The sequence below is a fragment of the Choristoneura fumiferana genome, chromosome 27 (genome assembly GCF_025370935.1).
Source record: "Choristoneura fumiferana chromosome 27, NRCan_CFum_1, whole genome shotgun sequence".
NCBI classification, from domain to species: domain Eukaryota; kingdom Metazoa; phylum Arthropoda; class Insecta; order Lepidoptera; family Tortricidae; genus Choristoneura; species Choristoneura fumiferana.
Window position 1 is genome coordinate 9935198 of NC_133498.1, and position 19066 is coordinate 9954263.

Genomic DNA, 19066 nt, shown 5'->3' on the forward strand with positions numbered 1-19066 from the left:
TAGTAACTAGTTGTTTACTTTATCAACACTAAATTACGAATAAAATTGAAAACGGCTTAGAAATTAAAGTCAGCTGTGGTGTCAGCCGTAAAGTGTCGAGTATATTAATTTGAAAACTGTCCGAAGAAAGTTTTCGAACGTTTCTCAGAACTGTCACATTCGTTTCAATACCTTGCATGGTCGATGCATAACTTCAAACGTGTAACGAATTCCAGAAAACTTCTTATTTACTTTAAAGGATCCAATTTCTTGTTATTTCAAATATTGAGTGGATTAAAAATTATTAACAGTTTAAATTTGTGGTTCCAACTTCCAAGTATATAATGTAAAATCTAACTGTTCGTGGCTGTCAGCTGTCAAATGTAACATGTTTTTGAACGCACTTCCGAGCGCAAGCAGAGAAGGAAGGACACCGTGAAAAACTAGGAAAAACCGATTCAAAGTCGTCCATATTTGTTTAGTGCGTTCTCGCCCGCGGTTATTGAAAATTTTAGGACCAGTGAGTCAGTGAAATTTTGCACTGTGGCGAAGATCACGCCTTATCCAAGCATGAGCTACTCGGGGCGGAGTAAATTCGAGGTAGATATGCATCGATCGACGTCTCGCTAACATGTTTGTGTTTTCATTTTGATTAGAAACAGCTGACATAGCTGCATAAGTACATGCCCTATTCCTTTGTTCTCCCACACAGTTATTATTAATATTTAACAGGGATTACTTGGTTTAATTACGCTTACAAATACGACACAAAAGATCGAGAATGATAAACAAAGCGAGTTGCGTTCTATTTTTAAACTTTGTTTTTCTTTTCTTTTTTTAAGTGCGTTTTTTATTACGTGTTTTCGCGTGTTTCTATGATCGAGGGTTGCCGCGTTTTTTTTGATAAGTTGTCACAAGTGGCGTGGATTAAGTAATTTTTCCTTTGTTAGGAAGAGTATTGACCCCTGAGCGGCCATCAACCCGCGTCGTAATACCGTTATGTAGGTAGACCGCGAATAAAACGGCCTTGGATGACCCTCGAGTCATTAGGTTTTAGAACTTTGAGGATGAATGAGATAAGGCATGGTCTTGAAAAATATTTTTATATGTGAACAACTTTAAAGCAGCCATGTTTTTTACCAAAAAAAAAACATGGTTTTACATATTCAGCCAGTTAAATGTTTTATTTAAATTTAAGTATGCCATCCAGTTGGTCTAAATGTGTCCGGTTTACACTCCATTTAAATTTTAATGAGGTAATTAAAATGTAATAATACATACTTTGTCATTTACTGGTTTGAATAACAAAGTGTTTGTTTGCAAGTAACTTAGTTATTAGTTTTGCTATTTAGGCTAAATACGGCTTTTACTTTTACAACATACTCTGGCCTAACCAGAACATTCTATAACTTGTAACTCCATAAATAAATGACACATTTATTGATCTTTTTTTCATCATGTCAGCCGAAAGACGTCCACTGCTGGACATAGGCCTCCCCCAATCTTTTTTTATTTGACATTAATTTTATCATTATGAAACAATAATTATGTGGTAAACACAGTTATTGATTTAATTACTGCAATAATATTAGGAAACCAGTATCTTTCCCACTAATGACATTTAATTAAACAAATTGTTAGAGTAATTAAAAAAAAGTATATTTAAAACTGAGGTTGGCTATCATTTGCCCAGTGTTAGTAAACAAGTTGAACTAGATAGCTTATCGGTTAAACTGTCGACTATATTATATGAAAGATAAACATTATTATCAGGAAGGAATTAAATACCGTTTTTATTTTGTTTAATAAGGAAATGAAGTGGTTTAAGGTAATATTGAATTTTGCTTTTACTTATTCTATACAAAAACTTTCTATTTAATTTAAAACAAAGTTCAAATGTGTGAATTTTTCATATTTTCTTGATCAGAAATTGATGGTCTCTTCAATTTCTTTTGAAATACTCTAAGTTTGTTTTTGAGTTAGGTTGTCTGCATGTAGGGCTGCCATCTCTAAAATTTGGCTACCAGGACAAGATGCGTGAAAACCCCGGATTTTGGAGCCCAAAACCCGGACATGTCAACAGGTTTAGGTTTTCATTGAACTTGGTCAGTAGGTATAATAAAATATAGGCCAATCAAATAAGATCCTTATAAAACGATTTACAGCTTGCTGGAAATTAATTCTTCGAAAAATTCTAATTGCATTGGTCTAAAAATTAAAAATATTTGTAAACCCCGCCCAGACGCTCCCCGGACGCCTTCTAAACTAGGACAAATCCGGGGAAACCCGGACGGATAGCAGCCCTATCTGCATGTCCATGTAAAAGTTCTTTATCTGTTTTTTTTTTACTCAAAAGTGTAGTCACTCCTTTAACACCACACACTTTGAACATAGAGCAATGTATGTAAACATTTTGCACTCCCAGTTCTACAGTGGTTCAACTCAATAAATACACCATTTTAATTATGACATTCGAGAAGTTGATTTAAGTATAAATTAAAAATTATATGTTATTTCAACTTAATTTGTTGATCTAGGAATGTGATTTGTTTACCAGAAACAAATGCCTCAAAACATTTTTAAAGAGATTTTTTCATTTATCCTCTGTTTCACCATCCATAAATTAAATTTATTTGACATATAAATGTGATGCTGTCTCTGTTTGTTTTGTTCAAATAGGACGAGAAGGGATCACATTTATCCGTCAAATTAAATTAATCAATGGGTGGTGAGACAGCCCCTTAGCCTGTTCCACTACTGGGCAAATGCCTCCCCTTTCTCTGTTCACCCATCTCTGTCCTTCTCACAATATGGGTCGAACCATTCCAAATTATCCCAGTGGCGATATTTTGATTATTATCATCACATTCAAGTTTAATATTTGTTTATTTGTTCACTAAAAGTCTTGCAAGTGAATTTTTACCCACTTCTTCAGAGGTGGCGCTGGGCGCCGGCGATGTAGGCCACAGCCAACGGCCCCGCGGTCTAAGGGGCTTCGTGCCTCGAAAGTTTCTCGTTTTTTTGCTCATTTAACAGTCCGTCATAAAAAACCTACGCCAAATAGTAAAGTAAGTAAAATAATCTTTATTGCCAAAAAAATCCTAGCTCAGTACAACACACAAAAAAAACATACAATAAAATTTAGAATAAAAAGTAAAAACTAATAAAAAAAAACGAATTATTAAAAACTAAAAACACTAAGAATGTTAGGCAATGGGTCCCAATCTCAGCGTATGCTAGGCATGCCCAGCGCTGGTTTTCAGATTGGTCCCTAGAAGAGGGACATGTACCTCATTTGTACCTCAACAAATGCAATAACCTTGATCAATAATCAAAGCAATAATCTTGATCATTGATCATTAATTGACTTGAAATTTGGTAGATTTATAGAGTTATGGCGACAATACAATAATCATGCACCTACAAAGGTACTGTCTGAAAAAAAATGTACTAAGAAAAAAAAATTTTTTTTTTCAGATATCTCGCTTCTCGAGCGAGGACGACAATCACATAAACAAGAAGCTGCCCAAAGAGCTGCTCCTGCGCATACTGTCGTATTTGGACGTCGTGTCGCTCTGCCGGTGTGCACAGGTACACGAAAAATTTATTTGAAATAAAATGCTGTACAACAAGAGCATAAAACGAGCCATTTTACCCAAGACGTTCATATAGCCAGCCACTCGAGCCGGTACGGCGAGGGTGGATAGACACGTCGAGGGGAAAATGGGTTTAATGCTCGAGTTTTACACTCTGCTTTTCACTTCGATGGCGAGGAAATGAAATAGCATCAGTGGAAACAATTGTTCACTTACTATGTAGTACCTTTTATTCACACGCTTTTGTTCACGCATTACTATTATAATTATAAATTTTTAGTTTTATTGATCTATTTTGATGGTTTGATTGATTTTTAATATGTGGAAACTTTTTTGCTTGTGGCTGTTTACACCTGATTGCCTTGGTCTTAGACAAAGATTTTATTTTATGCACTAGAGCATAAAAAGTCATTTTTATGTCACCTAGATCCAACATAATGTAAACACGAATTTTACGAGCATGAGAAGTGAAAAAGATTTTTTTATAGACTTATTATTTTTATTAGGTATCGAAATTATGGAACATTCTGGCTTTGGACGGTTCAAACTGGCAGAGGATAGATCTGTTCGAGTTCCAAAGGGATGTAGAGGTAAGCAACATGTTTTTTTATATATAGTTTATTTTTATTTTAAGTTAGTTTATGGCATTTGTTTTCCAGTACCCTGTTTGATTTTTAACCCTTCACTAGTAATTTGTACTTGTCAGTTGCGCTTCGTCGTTATTATAAGGAAATCAGACTGATAGAAAAACGGCCAGTATTAAATTATCTGAATAATATGCAATCTCGCTAAAACATTTCATTGGCGTATGCTGCATTCGTAACTTTAGACTGTTCATGGTGAAAATGGATAAAAAAAACACAACCTGTCACTATATTGTCTAACAGTCTGACATTCACCATCTCTTTCTATCCTCATCTTATACCGTGTGGCAGAAAGCGGTGAAAAAAACTTATGGATTTAAAACTTTTATATTTTTAGTTTAAATTCTAGTCACAGGCTCGCGACGTCGAAGTTCCCAAGACGATCCATAGAGCTTATGGGAACGGAAGCAATACCATGCCCTCGGTACCGCTCTGCTTTCAGAGCATGACATGAGTGCGTGTGAGCTAACTTTGGGGGCGGCAGACGTGAGCTTGCCTTCGGAATCCAAAAGCTTAATGGTTACTTGACCTGAAATGTATATTTCAGAACTAAATTATTGTTATTACTAGCTTCTGCCCGCGACTTCGTCCGCTTGAAATAGTAATTTTGGGAAGTATTTAATTTATATAGGATACCTATTCTGCCAATAATAGTACATAGAAACTTCTACGGGTTACAAAAATAACCTATTTTAGTACATTGCTACAAATATAAACTATTTTTTTTTTGTTCTTCCATCTTGTTCTTCCATACATCCATCCATCCAATGTTCTTTGGTAAAACATAAATATTTTGCGGGTAGCCATATTTTAGCAATACGACGTGTATTCTACCCTGCCAACACAAAGGACTAATTCTTCATAGTGAACTATTGACACCTTACGTCCTTTATTGTAAGTCAAGGCATTTTTACTAAGCATAGCTACACATATTTCCGATAAATATACTTATACGTAGTAACTTTTTTGGAATTCCTTAAGAACTTTCATCCCCATATTTTCAAGTAAATAGGTCGAAATTTGAAAAGCGCCAGATCAAATGTTTTTTAGGGTTTCGTACCTAAAAAGGAAAAAATTGAACCCTTTTAGAATTACTTTGCTGTCCGTCCGTCCGTCTGTCTGTCAAGACCCTTTATCTCGTAAACGCGTGGAGTAAGGTATCGAGTTGAAATTAAAACCCTAAACTCAGGTCAATAGTCCCGAAAGCTGTGAAAAAATCACACCTCTAAGTCAAGGCAATCAAAAGCTACAGTCGTTAAAAAGGTGTTTCCATACAAATTGCCTCAACAGAAAAAGTTATAGGGTAGGTACTTCCGGCTGTCCTAGAAACTTGGAATTTTGCATAAAGGTAGCTCTTATAGCACAATAAATAAGAAAAATCTGAAAATCATATTTTTTCATGTCTGACTGCTGTCCTAGAAACTTGGAATTTTGCATAAAGGTAGCTCTTATAGCACAATAAATAAGAAAAATCTGAAAATCATAATTTTTCATGTCTGACTGTCTATGTGAATAAGCCATCTAAAATGACCCCACATTGCGTACATTTTGCTTATGAGCTTAAAAGGCTCTGCTAACACTGCACCATCCCCTCTGCTAACATCCCTCGCAGGTAACATTTTCAAAAACGCTTAAACAAATATCTATTTATTTCTTATAAGTAGCCCAATGCCAAGTTTCATAAAGAACCATCGATTTATCTTCGACAATGACGATCTTCCATATAAAGTTTCATCCCCTATTTCACCCCTCACAGGAAGAATTTTTAAAAACGCGCGAACAAATATGTATTTATCTCTTATCACGTGCCCAAATACCAAGTTTCATAAAGAACCATCGATTTATCTTCGACAATGACGATCTTCCATATAAACTTTCATCCCCTATTTCACCCCCTCACAGGAAGAATTAAAAAAAACGTGCGAACAAATATCTATTTATCTCTTTTCACGTGCCGAAATGGCAAGTTTAATAAAGATTCATCGATTTATCTCTTCAATAATGACGACCTTGCGTATAAACTTTCATCACCTATTTCATCCCCTCACAGGTCGATTTTTAAAAAAGCTCAAACAAATATAGAATTATTTCTTATTAAGTGCCTAAATGCCAAGTTTCATGGTTTTATCTTCGATAGCTACGAACTTCCACCATATAAACTTTCATCCCCTATTTCAACCCCTGAAAGCCTCTTTTTCGCGATAAAAAATAGCCTATGTTCTTTCCCAGGGTCTATTCTATCTCTGTACCAAATTTCATCAAAATCGGTTCAGCGGTTTAGGCGTGAAAGCGTAACAGACAGACAGACAGACAGACAGACAGAGTTACTTTCGCATTTATAATATTAGTATGGATAGTATGGATAGTATGGATTATTTTAATATTTATGACGGTGGAAGCATTCTACACTTCCACTGAACGTAGATATAGTTAAGATATAGTTAGTGTTTAGTATTGTAACTAAGGGACCCCATACATCCCTGTATTATTATTTTTTTTTTTTTTTTGTATTATTTTTTTCTTTAATTTTATAATATAGTTTTTAAGTATTTTATTTGTAATTATATTATTATGAAAAATGACTTTCTGCCAAGTTTCTTGCGGCGCATTCTTCTTGGCAATGATGGTCTTTCCGAAAGCGCTGGTAGTTTAAAAATGACGTGTAAAAGTGCGGCTTATTTACTGAATAAATGATTTTAATTTGAAATAGACAATACGGCTACTCTAAAGTACAGTGTAATCGATTCTACTCTCAAATTATGAGTAAAATTCAACTTCTTCAGCCTTTTTCGATCCTCATGGTCTTGGTGTAGGCCTCCCTCAATAATTTCCACTCTTCACGGCATTGAGCTTCTACAATAATATGGAAAACTTTAACTTATGGCATTAAAAGCGAAAACCTAGCGAAATTATGATAATTTCAGTTGTTTTTATTTGCTGCGGTCCGCCTTCAGCTCATAATCTATCCGAGTAGCCCCTGAGGGTTTATTGCCTAATGTTTCTTTGTTTGTTTATTGCTTCCGTGTGTTCTGAATGTTTGTGTAATATATAGATTTTTTGTAATGATTTGTGGTGTGCAATAAAGAATATTTGTATTGTTTCTAACGCTCGCGATCGCAATCAAATGACAGTTTTCGCGTTTTTGCAGGTGGTAGGACCTTGTGCAAGGTCCGCCCGGATTGCTACCACCATCTTGCTCGCTAATCCTGCCGTGAAGCAGCAGTGCTTGCACTGTTGTTTTGGCGTGGAGAGTAAGACAGCCGGTGAAATAACTGGCACTTGAGGTATCCCATCTTAGGCCTCTAGGTTGGCAACGCATCTGCAATACCCCTGGTGTTGCAGATGTTTATGGGCGGTGGTGATCTCTTACCATCAGGAGACCCACTTCTGTCATTTGATTGTGATTGCGATTGCGAGCGTCAGAAACGTCAGACAATACGGCCTCTGGCCCTAATAACTGTGTGCTTCCCTGATCTAATGTTTTAGGCTAAGGTGACTTTAACTTTAGTTTTTCATTTGATGTATTGTCACAGGGTCCCGTGATAGAGAACATATCGCAGCGCTGCGGAGGGTTCCTTCGGCAGCTGTCGCTGCGCGGTTGCGAGGGCATCGCCGACGGTTCCATGAAGACCCTAGCTCAGGTACCGTGTGCTGCTGGTCTACATGAAAGGCCCGATCTAAGGGGCGAACGTACTCATACAACGTGACCCATTTAGGGGGTGGGGGGTCTTCAAAATACCACGCTTGGTCTTGGGTGGGGGAGGGTCTTAGGTTTTTTGTCAAGTGAGATAGATTAACTTTAAAAAAAAATTGTGTGTGCAAAAATGAATTAAAACAACTACTACTCTAAATATACTAGGCGATCGTTTCGGCTCCCCCCCCCATCCGCTTAGCTCGGTCCCAATTTTGTATAGTTTCGAAATAAAAAAATCTAATGAAAATTGTGTTTTTCTTACAGTCCTGCCCCAACATTGAAGACCTGAACCTCAACAAATGCAAAAAACTCACAGATCAAACTTGCCAGGCGCTTGGCAGGAAGTGCAGCAAACTGCAGAGGTAATCCCAGTTGAATATTCATCATTATCATTATCATGAACTATAATAAAATTACTTTGGTCACCCGCGACCTTGAGATCGCTACGTCTTTGCAACAAACGTGTATTCATGCAGCTCCTCCACGCTGTAAGAACACACGCATTACACAAACCTAGCTGTCATTACTAACGCACTACGCTGACGCGTTTCGAACTCAACCAGAGTTCATCATCATAGCAACACAACCGTTCACCATGCAAAGTAACGCCTGATTCAATAAATTAACATCATCATATGAGCGGGAATCTGTGCTGGTTTTGATTTGCTTTTAGTTGTAAATATGATTCATATTATAAATTAAATACGGTTTGTACTACTTGTATACTTTATGTAACATATATATTCTTTATTTTCAGAATAAACCTAGATTCGTGCCCAAGCATATCAGATATATCGTTAAAAGCCCTGTCGGATGGATGTCCGGTAAGTTTAAGCCATAATTAAAAGTTATTCTTTTCATCTTCATCCTAATCATCCCAGCCTATATACGTCCCACTGCTGGGCACAGGGTTCCTTTCAGAATGAGAGACATTGGGCCGTAGTTCCCATGTGGGCCCTTCTGATCATTGTCTATGGTAAATTTTTAAAGAGTGCCATCGCGAAAGTGATAGCCTCATAGCATTTATCCCTCTCGCTGTCGTTCTCTTATTTTGCTCTAGGTGTGTAATATACTATTATTTCATTGCAGCTGCTCACACATGTGAATGTGTCTTGGTGCCAGTCGATCACAGAGAACGGCGTGGAGGCCCTCGCCCGGGGCTGCCCTAAACTGAAGAGCTTTATATGCAGAGGTTAGATTTATTATAATAAAGTTGTCAAAAAACAAGCCAATTACATGTATAGTCTCTCTGAGATAAGAATACTTAAATGATCAACTGAAGACGGAACTGATTGAAGTAGTAAATGTTATTTTTAACATGTCTTTTGAGATGCAAAGAGTTGACAGTAAAATTGATGTATGTACACAACAATCACCATCGTCCATACATAAATTAAAAATTTCTTCACGGTCAACATCAATAAAGGTGATATTCCACCAGCGAGGCGAGACGAGACGAGGCGAGATGAGAATTGGAATTTGTATGGCAAATTTTCAATTCTCTCCTAGCGCATCTTCGGTGGAAATAGTAAGCGTTGACGAGGATGTGTGAGACTTGAATTGAAATATTTTTTGTTGTAAAAATAAACCGTATTGCTTCCGACATAGAGTATAAATTCAACGTGCTTTTCCACCGGCAAGGCGAGACGAGAATTGAAGTTTTAGTATGGCGGCACCCGCGGCGGGCGCGCGAGAATGCAACAGCAACACGCTTCGCGCGATAGGTGTTTTGTTGTTCGTTGCTGCAGGGCTACTACGAAATTCGAAAAATCGAAGTTTGTATGGTACCGTCCCTCTCACTCTCGTATTAAATAATATAAGCGTCGGAGGGACGGTACGATACGAACTTCGATTTTCGAATTTCGTAGTAGCCCTACTGTTTATTACTTGAGAATACCGTCATGATAGTACAAGCCATGAACACGAAGCTCGACCTCTGCTACTGTATTCATGGAGTACCCACTTTTTAACTCTCGCGGTGACTATTAATGTCAATCGCGAGCTCGCGCGGGGTCGCGTGGGCTCGCGATAGCTATTAACTTAATTTTTTAGTGGAAAAGGGCCAGTGCGATTTCCATTCTCGCCTCGTCTCGTCTCGCGTCGCCGGTGGAAAAACACCTTAATACTGTTCAAAGTTTTTATTGTGCGATTACACCTCTCTATGGTGTTGATCTGTAGATCGTTACGGGTGTAGTGCATAATGATTTTCCATCTGGAAAAGTCTGATCTCAATCGAAATACGACGGCACCCGAAGCGTCCATCAATCATTTATTATATGAGTGACATTTTCATATCTATTAATATGTTTCTTTATTCTTTAGTGTCGAATGTCAAAATGAAAAATGTACGGCTGTACGATGGGTACTGAAATTAACTAAGAGAGCACGAAAAATCAGTATTTTCCAAAAAAATACGATGGATAACCATTTGCACTACATTTGTATTTAGTCTTTGTTCAGTCTACTGTGCGATTATTCCTCTCCCTCCACGATGATGATTTCTGGTGTTATTCAATTTTTAAGTCTACTTTGTGATTATACCTCTCCACGATGTTGATTCCTGGAGCGTTATTCTATTTAAATTCAAATTCAAATGATTTATTCAGTAAATAGGCCGCAATGGGCACTTTTACACGTCATTTTTTTAAACTACCAGCGCTTTCGGAAAGACCATCATTGCCAAGAAGAATGCGCCGCAAGAAACTTGGCAGAAAGTCATTTTTTCATAATAATATAATTACAAATAAAATACTTAAAAACTATATTATACAATTAAAGAAAAAAAATACAAAAAATAATAATAATAAAAATACAGGGATGTATGTGGTCCCTTAGTTACAATACTAAACACTAACTATATCTAAACTATATCTACGTTCAGTGGAAGTGTAGAATGCTTCCACCGTCATAAATTTTAAAATAAAGTATTTCACTGACTTTGTCCACTGTGCGATTATACCTTTCTATGATGTTGGTTTATGAAGCGTACTGAGTGATTGTATTTTTGTTGGCAGGTTGTAAACAAGTAAACGACAGGGCGGTGTCGTGTCTAGCGACGTACTGCCCCGACCTGGAAGTGTTGAACGTACAGGGATGTGATGTAAGTTGTTTCATTAATTTCATATCATTAGAATCTTCTGTTTCATCATCACTGACATCTTATAAGTTTCTGAACATCTTATAAGTTTCTGTTAAAAAAATCATTTTTAATATACCTAAGCTTTTTGCTGACTGTACTTTTTGTTGACTGTACTTGCATTGTCATCTAAACTGCACATCCGTACCAAATTTCAAGTTGGTACTATTAACCACCAAGATGTCACTACCAGATTATTGTATTGTCACCAAAAGACAAAAAAGAGATTCATGAAAGGTTGTGAATATTGTATTTTATTGTTACATAGTATGCCAAGTCATAGTATTCCAAGATTTGAACCGACAAATAAATAAATAAACAGGGCAAGCTAAAGAAAAGCTTGTAAAAATAAATATATTTTTCTCAAAAATGTCCGTAAAAGTTGACATTAATCTTTACATATTACACCTTCTAATATTGTGCATAGTTTATGGTCAGCGAAAAATTAAAAAGTTAAAAAGATTGCAGGCGCGCTAGCTCGTCAATAATGAAAGAGCGCGCCTGCAATCATCCACATTTTTTTTTAAAGTTAAAAAGGCCATGGAAATTGGCACAAGTCGTATACAGCCAAGGCTAATGGCCGGTATCATATATTTTGTTGGAACTCCGGACTTTTTCTATTGGGTCTGAAATAGCTTGTGGTGTTTTCGGTGGAAAAATACACCTGCAGTTTATTTTTAATGAACAATGGCGGGAAAGCATAAGAAAAATTTATATATTTTGAGGAAAAGTTTATTCTATTTCAGAGTTATTTACCATTTTTGAGAAAAGCTTTATATTAGTCTCGGCTGGAATAGCAATTGCTGGCTTCGTATTAGTTAAACGGACTCGCAAGCTCGTCCGTTTAATACTCATACTCAGCCAGCAATTGCCTTCTTCCAGGTCACGACAATAATCTACTATTAAAAACAGTAATGGACGGATAAATATGATGTTCATTTGATGATTTAATGTAATTTCCGTTGCATGTTAATTAGTGGAACATTTGTGATCGTATAATCTAGATTGGTTTAGTAGGTAGATTTATAAAAAAATGTATAACAATCCTTTGTTTTATTGTTTCTATCCACAATATATATCCATCATCATCATATCAGTCTTAAGACGTCCACTATAGGACATAGGCCTCCCTCATAGACTTCGCTTCGGTTAGAAGTGGCCTTCATCCACCATGAGCGTGCTATAACCATGTCATCAGTCCATATCGTTGGTGGACGTCCTGCGCTCGCTGGCCGATCCACAGAATATTACTTATAAAATAAATATTTGTTTCAGACCTTAACTGACGAACCGATATCGAAACTAAACGGCGCGATGCGTCGACTTTGCGTATCTGGATGTCCAAGGTAAGAAAAACAAGCAGGTTCGGGCCAATTACTTAGTGTAAAATAGTCGTGTAGCCTAAAGGTTTGACCTATGACTTCTCAAACACAGCGTCCTGGGTTCAAACCTGAGCCTCTAAGTATTTTGTATACTTGATGTAAGATAGGTACATAATAAAAGAAAATATGAGCTACGAGTTATATGTGTGAAATCAGAAATATATTTGCATTTTTGTTGTTGTAGTGAAAAAAACATTTTTTGACGAAGAATGTTATAAAGAATTATATACAGGGTGAAATCTAGGACGTAATACAAAATTAGTGTTTCGTGCTCAGTTAATGCTGGGTAATATAATGCATTAACTCTTTTGTTGAAATAAGTCCGATGAAATTTGCGGTTTCCATACATTGTTCATTACAGACTTATTTCAACAAAAGAGTTAATGCATTATATTACCCAGCATTAACTGAGCACGAAACACTTATTTTGTATTACGTCCTAGATTTCATCATCATCATCATCCCAGCCTATATGCGTCCACTGCTGGGCACAGGCCTCCTCTCAGAACAAGAGGGCTTGGGCCGTAGTTCCCACGCGGGCCCAGATTTCATATTTATTATTATTTGCGTTTTACTAATAATAATAATAATAATATTCTTTTATTTCGGAGATTATCCATATCAAGTTAGTAACAATGAGAAACCTTATCGCCTATGTTAGTACGAATACACAAACTACACTTACACACTACCTAACTGGCAAATGCCTAGAGACTAATGAAGCTCACGAGGCTACTATTTTCTTTGGGGTAGGATAAATAGTAAATATATGTAATGTACCTACTACCTACCAAGAGCTTTATAACAAATATGTCTACCTTTTTTTGCTCAACTTAATTCTGTAATTCAATCCCTTTTGTTTTCAAAGGTTGACGGACGCCTCTCTATCGGCCTTGGCGGCCCGCTGTCCAGAGCTGGTGACCTTGGAGCTGGCGCAGTGCAGTCAACTGACTGATGCTGGTTTTCAGGCTTTGGCCAGGGTGAGTCCTCACCATCATCATCATACAGATGTAGTGAATAATCCTTTCCCATCGTGTTTTCCCGGAAATGTTCATATTTGTCATGCTAGTTTAGTCAGCCTCAGTTCTAAGACAGCGTAGCGGAAGGTTGCATCGAGAGATTAATATTCGATATAGTTAACACCTAATTAAGGAAGTGATGGTCTTATTTTTCTGTTTTTTCTGTGCATCTTTATTTCAGTTTGTATTTTCAATTTAGGTTTTACGGGATGACCGTAAAAGTAAAAATTTGGAATTGAAATAAAAAATACAAAAAGATTCCAAAAAAACCAATCTTAATTTGATTGCTTAGTAACGATATCTCTTGTCCGGGTGAGCGGTTAGTTCCAATGGAGTGCCGAAAAAAGTTTCTCGATGAGGGCTACGGCATAGATGTCGCTAGCGTCACTGCTTAAGTGACTAAGTAAGAAACAAACAAGCTGAGATATGAGGTGCATAGGGAAAATTCGTGTCGGTACCGTTGACCATCAGTGGTGTAGCGGTATAGCACGCGGTACGGATTACCGAGGACCTGGGTTCGATTCCCAGTGATGGTCTTATTTTTCTGTTTTTTCTGTGCATCTTTATTTCAGTTTGTATTTTCAACCTAATTAAGGCTCATCGGTTGACAATCGACAATCCGTTGATATACAGCGTGAAGTGTTACCCCGCAGGCAAAACAATGACTAGTGATACTAGTAAGTCGATAACTGTCGACATACAGCGTGCAAAATATCCCGTATATAGCACTAGAACTTTATCGACCAACGAAACTGAGCCTGAAACCTGAAACTTTCTTTAAATGGTTACGGCTACATTTAATTGCCAATATAAAAAACTAGTATTATTTATTTTGTTACAGAGTTGTAGAATGCTGGAACGGATGGACCTGGAGGAATGTGTTCTGATCACCGACGTGACTTTAGTACATCTCGCGATGGGCTGCCCGCGGTTAGAAAAGCTGGTCAGTTATAATCTCGTATGTCCTCGCGTACTTCATAAAGTAAAAATCAACTGTAGGATTAACTGCCAAATGTACTATGTGGCGTACAGATCTTTCAATGAAATGAGAACTTTAAACTTATATTGAAATAATACTGTTTCACGTATAGTTTTTTGGTACTGCCAGTGTTTTAGGAAAATCAATTTTTTATCCTTTGGCTTTACGCGCTAGAGGTATCCCTACCGACTGGACCAACAGAGAATCCGACCAACCAACCGAAAATCTTAATCGCGTACATACGCCAATAGTGATGCGTGATGCCATCTATCGCAAATATCATTAGTCCTTGAACAAAGGTATTGCTAAATAATAAAAGCAAATAATAAGAAAATCATTGCCAAGAAAAAAGCCCATTTAACAAAAATTTAATAAAAATTCGGGTATTTTCCCTTACAAAGTTGTACCCATTGTCAGGGAATTAAAAAAGTATATTTTTCAGACGCTGTCACATTGCGAGTTAATAACAGACAACGGTATAAAGCAACTGTCGATGTCGCCATGCGCGGCCGAACACCTCACAGTACTCGGTAAGTTGTATATTAAAAATATAAATTACTTAATTTAAATAATGAAATAATTTACTGAGAGAGTTATTCATTCGTTTGATCTCGACCGATGTCACAATGACAATGTGACAATGGCCCAGCTGAATCGAAAATTACACAAAAACACGCTTAACACATTAATCAAGATACTTTAAATTATAAAGATGAAGCTAATTTTAATTATTAAGCTCATTTTAATTATCAAGGCCGCCTTATTTAGATTTTTTGCTTACCTTAGAAAATCTCTATGTATATACTTGTGTTTTCTGTACTGCTTACTGTGTTGGTGTGCAATAAAGAGTTATTGTATTGTATTTTTAATCATCAAGTCATTTTTATCAAGTACATTTTTACTTTCAATTGTACTCAAAATTACTATTAAATTCTAAAACTCACCTTTTGTTCTAGGTTTAGACAACTGTCCTCTCGTGACCGATGGCGCCTTAGAACACCTGACATCGTGCCACAATTTGCAACTGATAGAGCTGTACGACTGCCAGCTGGTCACAAGAAACGCTATACGAAAACTGAGGGTAGGTCACGAAACAATATATGATAAGTACCGCTTAATTTGAGCGCTACTGGCATCTCCGTCGTTCACATTACAAACTAAATACTGCGTCTCTTTCGATCACGTAAATGTTTCGGGGAATACGCTAAAGTGAACTGCTAGTTACGGTCAATTTTGCAAAGCAAGAAGATTTACTCATTTCTTATATCGAATTGACCTTTTAAGGCACAGAATAATTAGTTACTAATAGGTACTGAATCACACATTTTGATTTGATTAATTAATTTATATTCAAATGTTGCATGTAAAGTGTAGAAACAAAAAGTGCAACAAAAAGTGCAATAAAAATATATTAAAAAGCTCCTCGATAACCTCGACAGGCTCAGCATAATAAATTTGGCACATACATCTAATCCTAGCTTGAATAAAAAATACAAAGTTTTTTTTTTTCAATTTTTAAAAATACACAAAAGATTTTTTTTAATTTGTGTTGCTCTTATTAATCAGCGAAATTTCATCTTGATTGCTACCTAAGTATTGCCTTGGAGGTTAAAGCAAAACCTTTTTATTGCCAATCCACATTTAAAAGTAATATTTCGAAAAAAAAACTGACATCTACATTTTATTTGTCCCTAGAACCACCTTCCCAACATAAAAGTGCACGCATACTTCGCCCCGGCGACTCCGCCGGTGGCCGGCGCAGGAGCCCGGCCGCGCTACTGTCGTTGCTGCAACATCATATGAGACACGCTGTAATAGCTGTCTCATTCACTACAGCAATATAATACATGGTGAGGACTATGTCTTCATATGACATGGCTAACGGTGGCTCGATGTCATTTTGATAAACCAATTGTAATTGATAATTATTTTATTTATTGTAGCAAATTATCTGCTAATTGGATTGTCAAGAAGGGTACATAAAGCCCTTTTGTTTTTCTTTTCAGCAGAGCTGCAAATTACATAAAAGCGTGAAAATAATAATGGAGAAGATCGAGTACTGCCTTTTCGCAACGTAACGTTCGGCAACCTGTTTCACTTCGCAAACTCTAAAACTGTAAATATTTCAGGATTTATTTCAGGGCCATCGTGTAGAACCCTTTAGGTTAGGCTAGGTTAGTTTTATAAAAATCCTGAAATATTTACAGTTTCAGAAATATTAAACAGTTGGGAAATTAAAAGTTGCGAAATGAAACAGGTTGCCAAACGTTATTCGCCGAAACATAAGTAAACCCAAACTAGCTGTTGCCCGCGACTCCATCTGTGGAAAATTAGTTTATATAAAACTTAGTAATAATGACCATTTTGAATTTCCTCCATTATTCTTTTTAAACTTTTATGTATTTGACACGTTCCCATCAGCTATTTTTGTTAAGGATGGAGTCCAGGATTATTTTGAAATGTTATGACATTTTATTATCGACTGTCTCTTGAATGGTGTCATATAAAGTAGCTAGAAGGATTGTTAAAAATGTTATGTATGTCGGATTTTATGCTTAGCAACATCGAGCACAACCTAGTGAATTATTGATAAAAAACAACTCTTTGATGTTATTATCCAGGATAATGTAGTTATTGATAATTAAATTATCGAAGGATAATTAGATTATCAATTGTTTGTACCGAAACGTGTAATACATATTTGCTACTGGTGTCCACGATTGTTGTCATTTTACATTATTTTTGTTATTATAGTTCTCACCTATTTAAAGAGATGTAACAGGGGATTAATTTCACAATGTAATTATCTGAAAGATATTGGATTCATTGTGACCACATTTTACTGATACCTACGAGTATGTAATTATTTTCACTTGCCATTGACTGTATATGAACCAGTGTCGCGCTCTGTAGCGGATATCCGCACATTTTAAATTGTGAAGATGGCAAAATATTCGTTATTTCATTATTCGTCATCAAGTTACATTGTAGACACAAAAGCATCAAGATATGCTGATTATCATGATTATCCAGGATAATTATTACCAAAGTGAAATTTTTTGGCTCAATGATTAATTATTAAGAATAATTCTAATTGACGATTATCAAGGATAATTGTTAATTCATAATTATTTGGAACGAAAAAAAAACAACCGAAACATATAACGCGAGTGAATTTAAATCGATCACGTGATTGTAAAAATATCAAAACGATTAATGTCCTAAATAAAGGACTTAAGGGTTTGTGTAACACACTGTATAAGCTAGGACAGGTGAAGCTTCTGGTGCTACCAATGGGAGAGATTTAAAATACGAAACGGCAGCTCAGTTGACCAATTAGAAAGCGAGATAGCGGTATAGAGGGTGTATAAATGTCCATATTTTGTCTTAAAAAAAGTACCATAATGTATTCAATTTTACTGTTTAATAGCGAATGGTTAGTCAGTGGTTAGTTCGTATTATTAAAATAGACACTATACTTAGCGTTTTGAAACTGGCGTAGTTGTTGCATGTCACGACGACGTGAGCTTTGGTTGTATGTAAGCTGAGGTCTCATTGTCTAACGCAGTCGCAATCACTATCGTATTTACCATTTCTTTCTGTCACACAGTATAAGATGAGGATAAAAATGGTGAATACAATCGTGACGTGAGTGGTAGAGCGTTAATACGGCTGCTGATCTGCACATATCTTCAAGGTGCTGATAGATTTTAGCATTAGCTTAGCTTATAGTGAGCATTTCAACGAATGGTAGTAATGGACCGCGATTAGCGCAAGATTGAAATCTTATATTTTTGATGTAGACATAAATATGACACAGTTTTCATGCATTTTAATAAAGACCACAATTCCCACGGAATTTTTGTAAAATCCTAGAATTTCGATCCGAATTTAGATCCCGTTTTGATTCACGTTTAAAGGTAAATACCGTAAATATGAATGCTCAAGTCTGTCAGCACTTTTAGTGTGAGGAGGACAAGTTTAGTTCCACAGCTGAAGCAGTCTTTTAAGTTTTTAACTGAGGCACTTTAGTCCGGTTGCTCGTTTGTCTCCCTCTCGCAATGAAAAAAATATTGTGACTGGCGACACGGCGATTGTGTTCTCTGTTCATTACGCGGCCTGACGCCCGCCACACAGTGTTTACCTAGCAGCACAAGCAATGTACTACACATAGAACAAAACCGATATGAAATTTAAAGCCACGCGTACTCGTGAAATGCACCAACTCTTTAGCTCTATCTACCATCGACAAGAAAGCCTTAGACGCCTTTTGTAGGACAAAAGGTTTCTGTCGACACATCTGGTTCTAATTTATTCTGCTGCCCGACAAAGACCGGTCAGCTCCAGCTAAATAAAGTACACAGGTCGCTGTTTCGAACCATGTGGTATATCAAGGTCAGTTCCATCGGGAACCCAATCGACCCGACGGGTGACCTGTGTATTTTATTTTAAGTATGTCGGTCTCACGGTAGTTTCAGTTCAAAGACAGCTTACCTTAGGTGGTTGATTCAACATTTTCCTAGCAATCTTAGTCCTAACATTAGGCGACTAGGGCTGTCTTGTTGGTGGCGCTGACCCCAAATAACATGGTCTATTTAGAAAATTGTTTGATCAAAAATTACGAGCTTGCTTGATTA

At 36.7% G+C, this 19066-nt stretch overlaps 1 protein-coding gene and 1 long non-coding RNA gene across 3 annotated transcripts in view; one reads left to right on the top strand and one right to left on the bottom strand.

Annotated features, from left to right (window-relative positions):
- The window catches only part of LOC141443371 (uncharacterized), a 282390-nt gene that overhangs the window by 126981 nt on the left and 136343 nt on the right, over positions 1-19066 (bottom strand). The gene's annotated exons all lie outside the window — the stretch shown is intronic.
- Positions 196-18178, top strand: LOC141443641 (uncharacterized). Of its 2 annotated transcripts, none has more exons than XM_074108986.1 (14): positions 196-579; positions 3457-3570; positions 4082-4165; positions 7753-7860; positions 8178-8275; positions 8671-8737; positions 9003-9105; positions 10928-11013; positions 12325-12395; positions 13300-13411; positions 14292-14393; positions 14872-14959; positions 15386-15510; positions 16125-18178. In XM_074108986.1, exons 1-14 carry the CDS (start codon positions 550-552, stop codon positions 16230-16232), a joined length of 1296 nt encoding a protein of 431 aa, XP_073965087.1. In that variant the 5' UTR covers positions 196-549; the 3' UTR covers positions 16233-18178. The 2 variants fall into 2 exon arrangements, with proteins under 2 accessions (XP_073965087.1, XP_073965088.1); XM_074108987.1 differs by lacking the exon at positions 196-579 and adding an exon at positions 1669-1807.

What these genes read in the sequence shown, in the direction of transcription:
- LOC141443641 (XM_074108986.1), top strand. Translation starts at nt 550, where the DNA reads ATGAGCTACTCGGGGCGGAGTAAATTCGAG. An exon ending in AGTTCCAAAGGGATGTAGAG is followed by an intron (nt 4,166 to 7,752) that starts GTAAGCAACATG and finishes GTATTGTCACAG; the next exon opens with GGTCCCGTGATAGAGAACAT. An exon ending in CCCTGTCGGATGGATGTCCG is followed by an intron (nt 8,738 to 9,002) that starts GTAAGTTTAAGC and finishes ATTTCATTGCAG; the next exon opens with CTGCTCACACATGTGAATGT.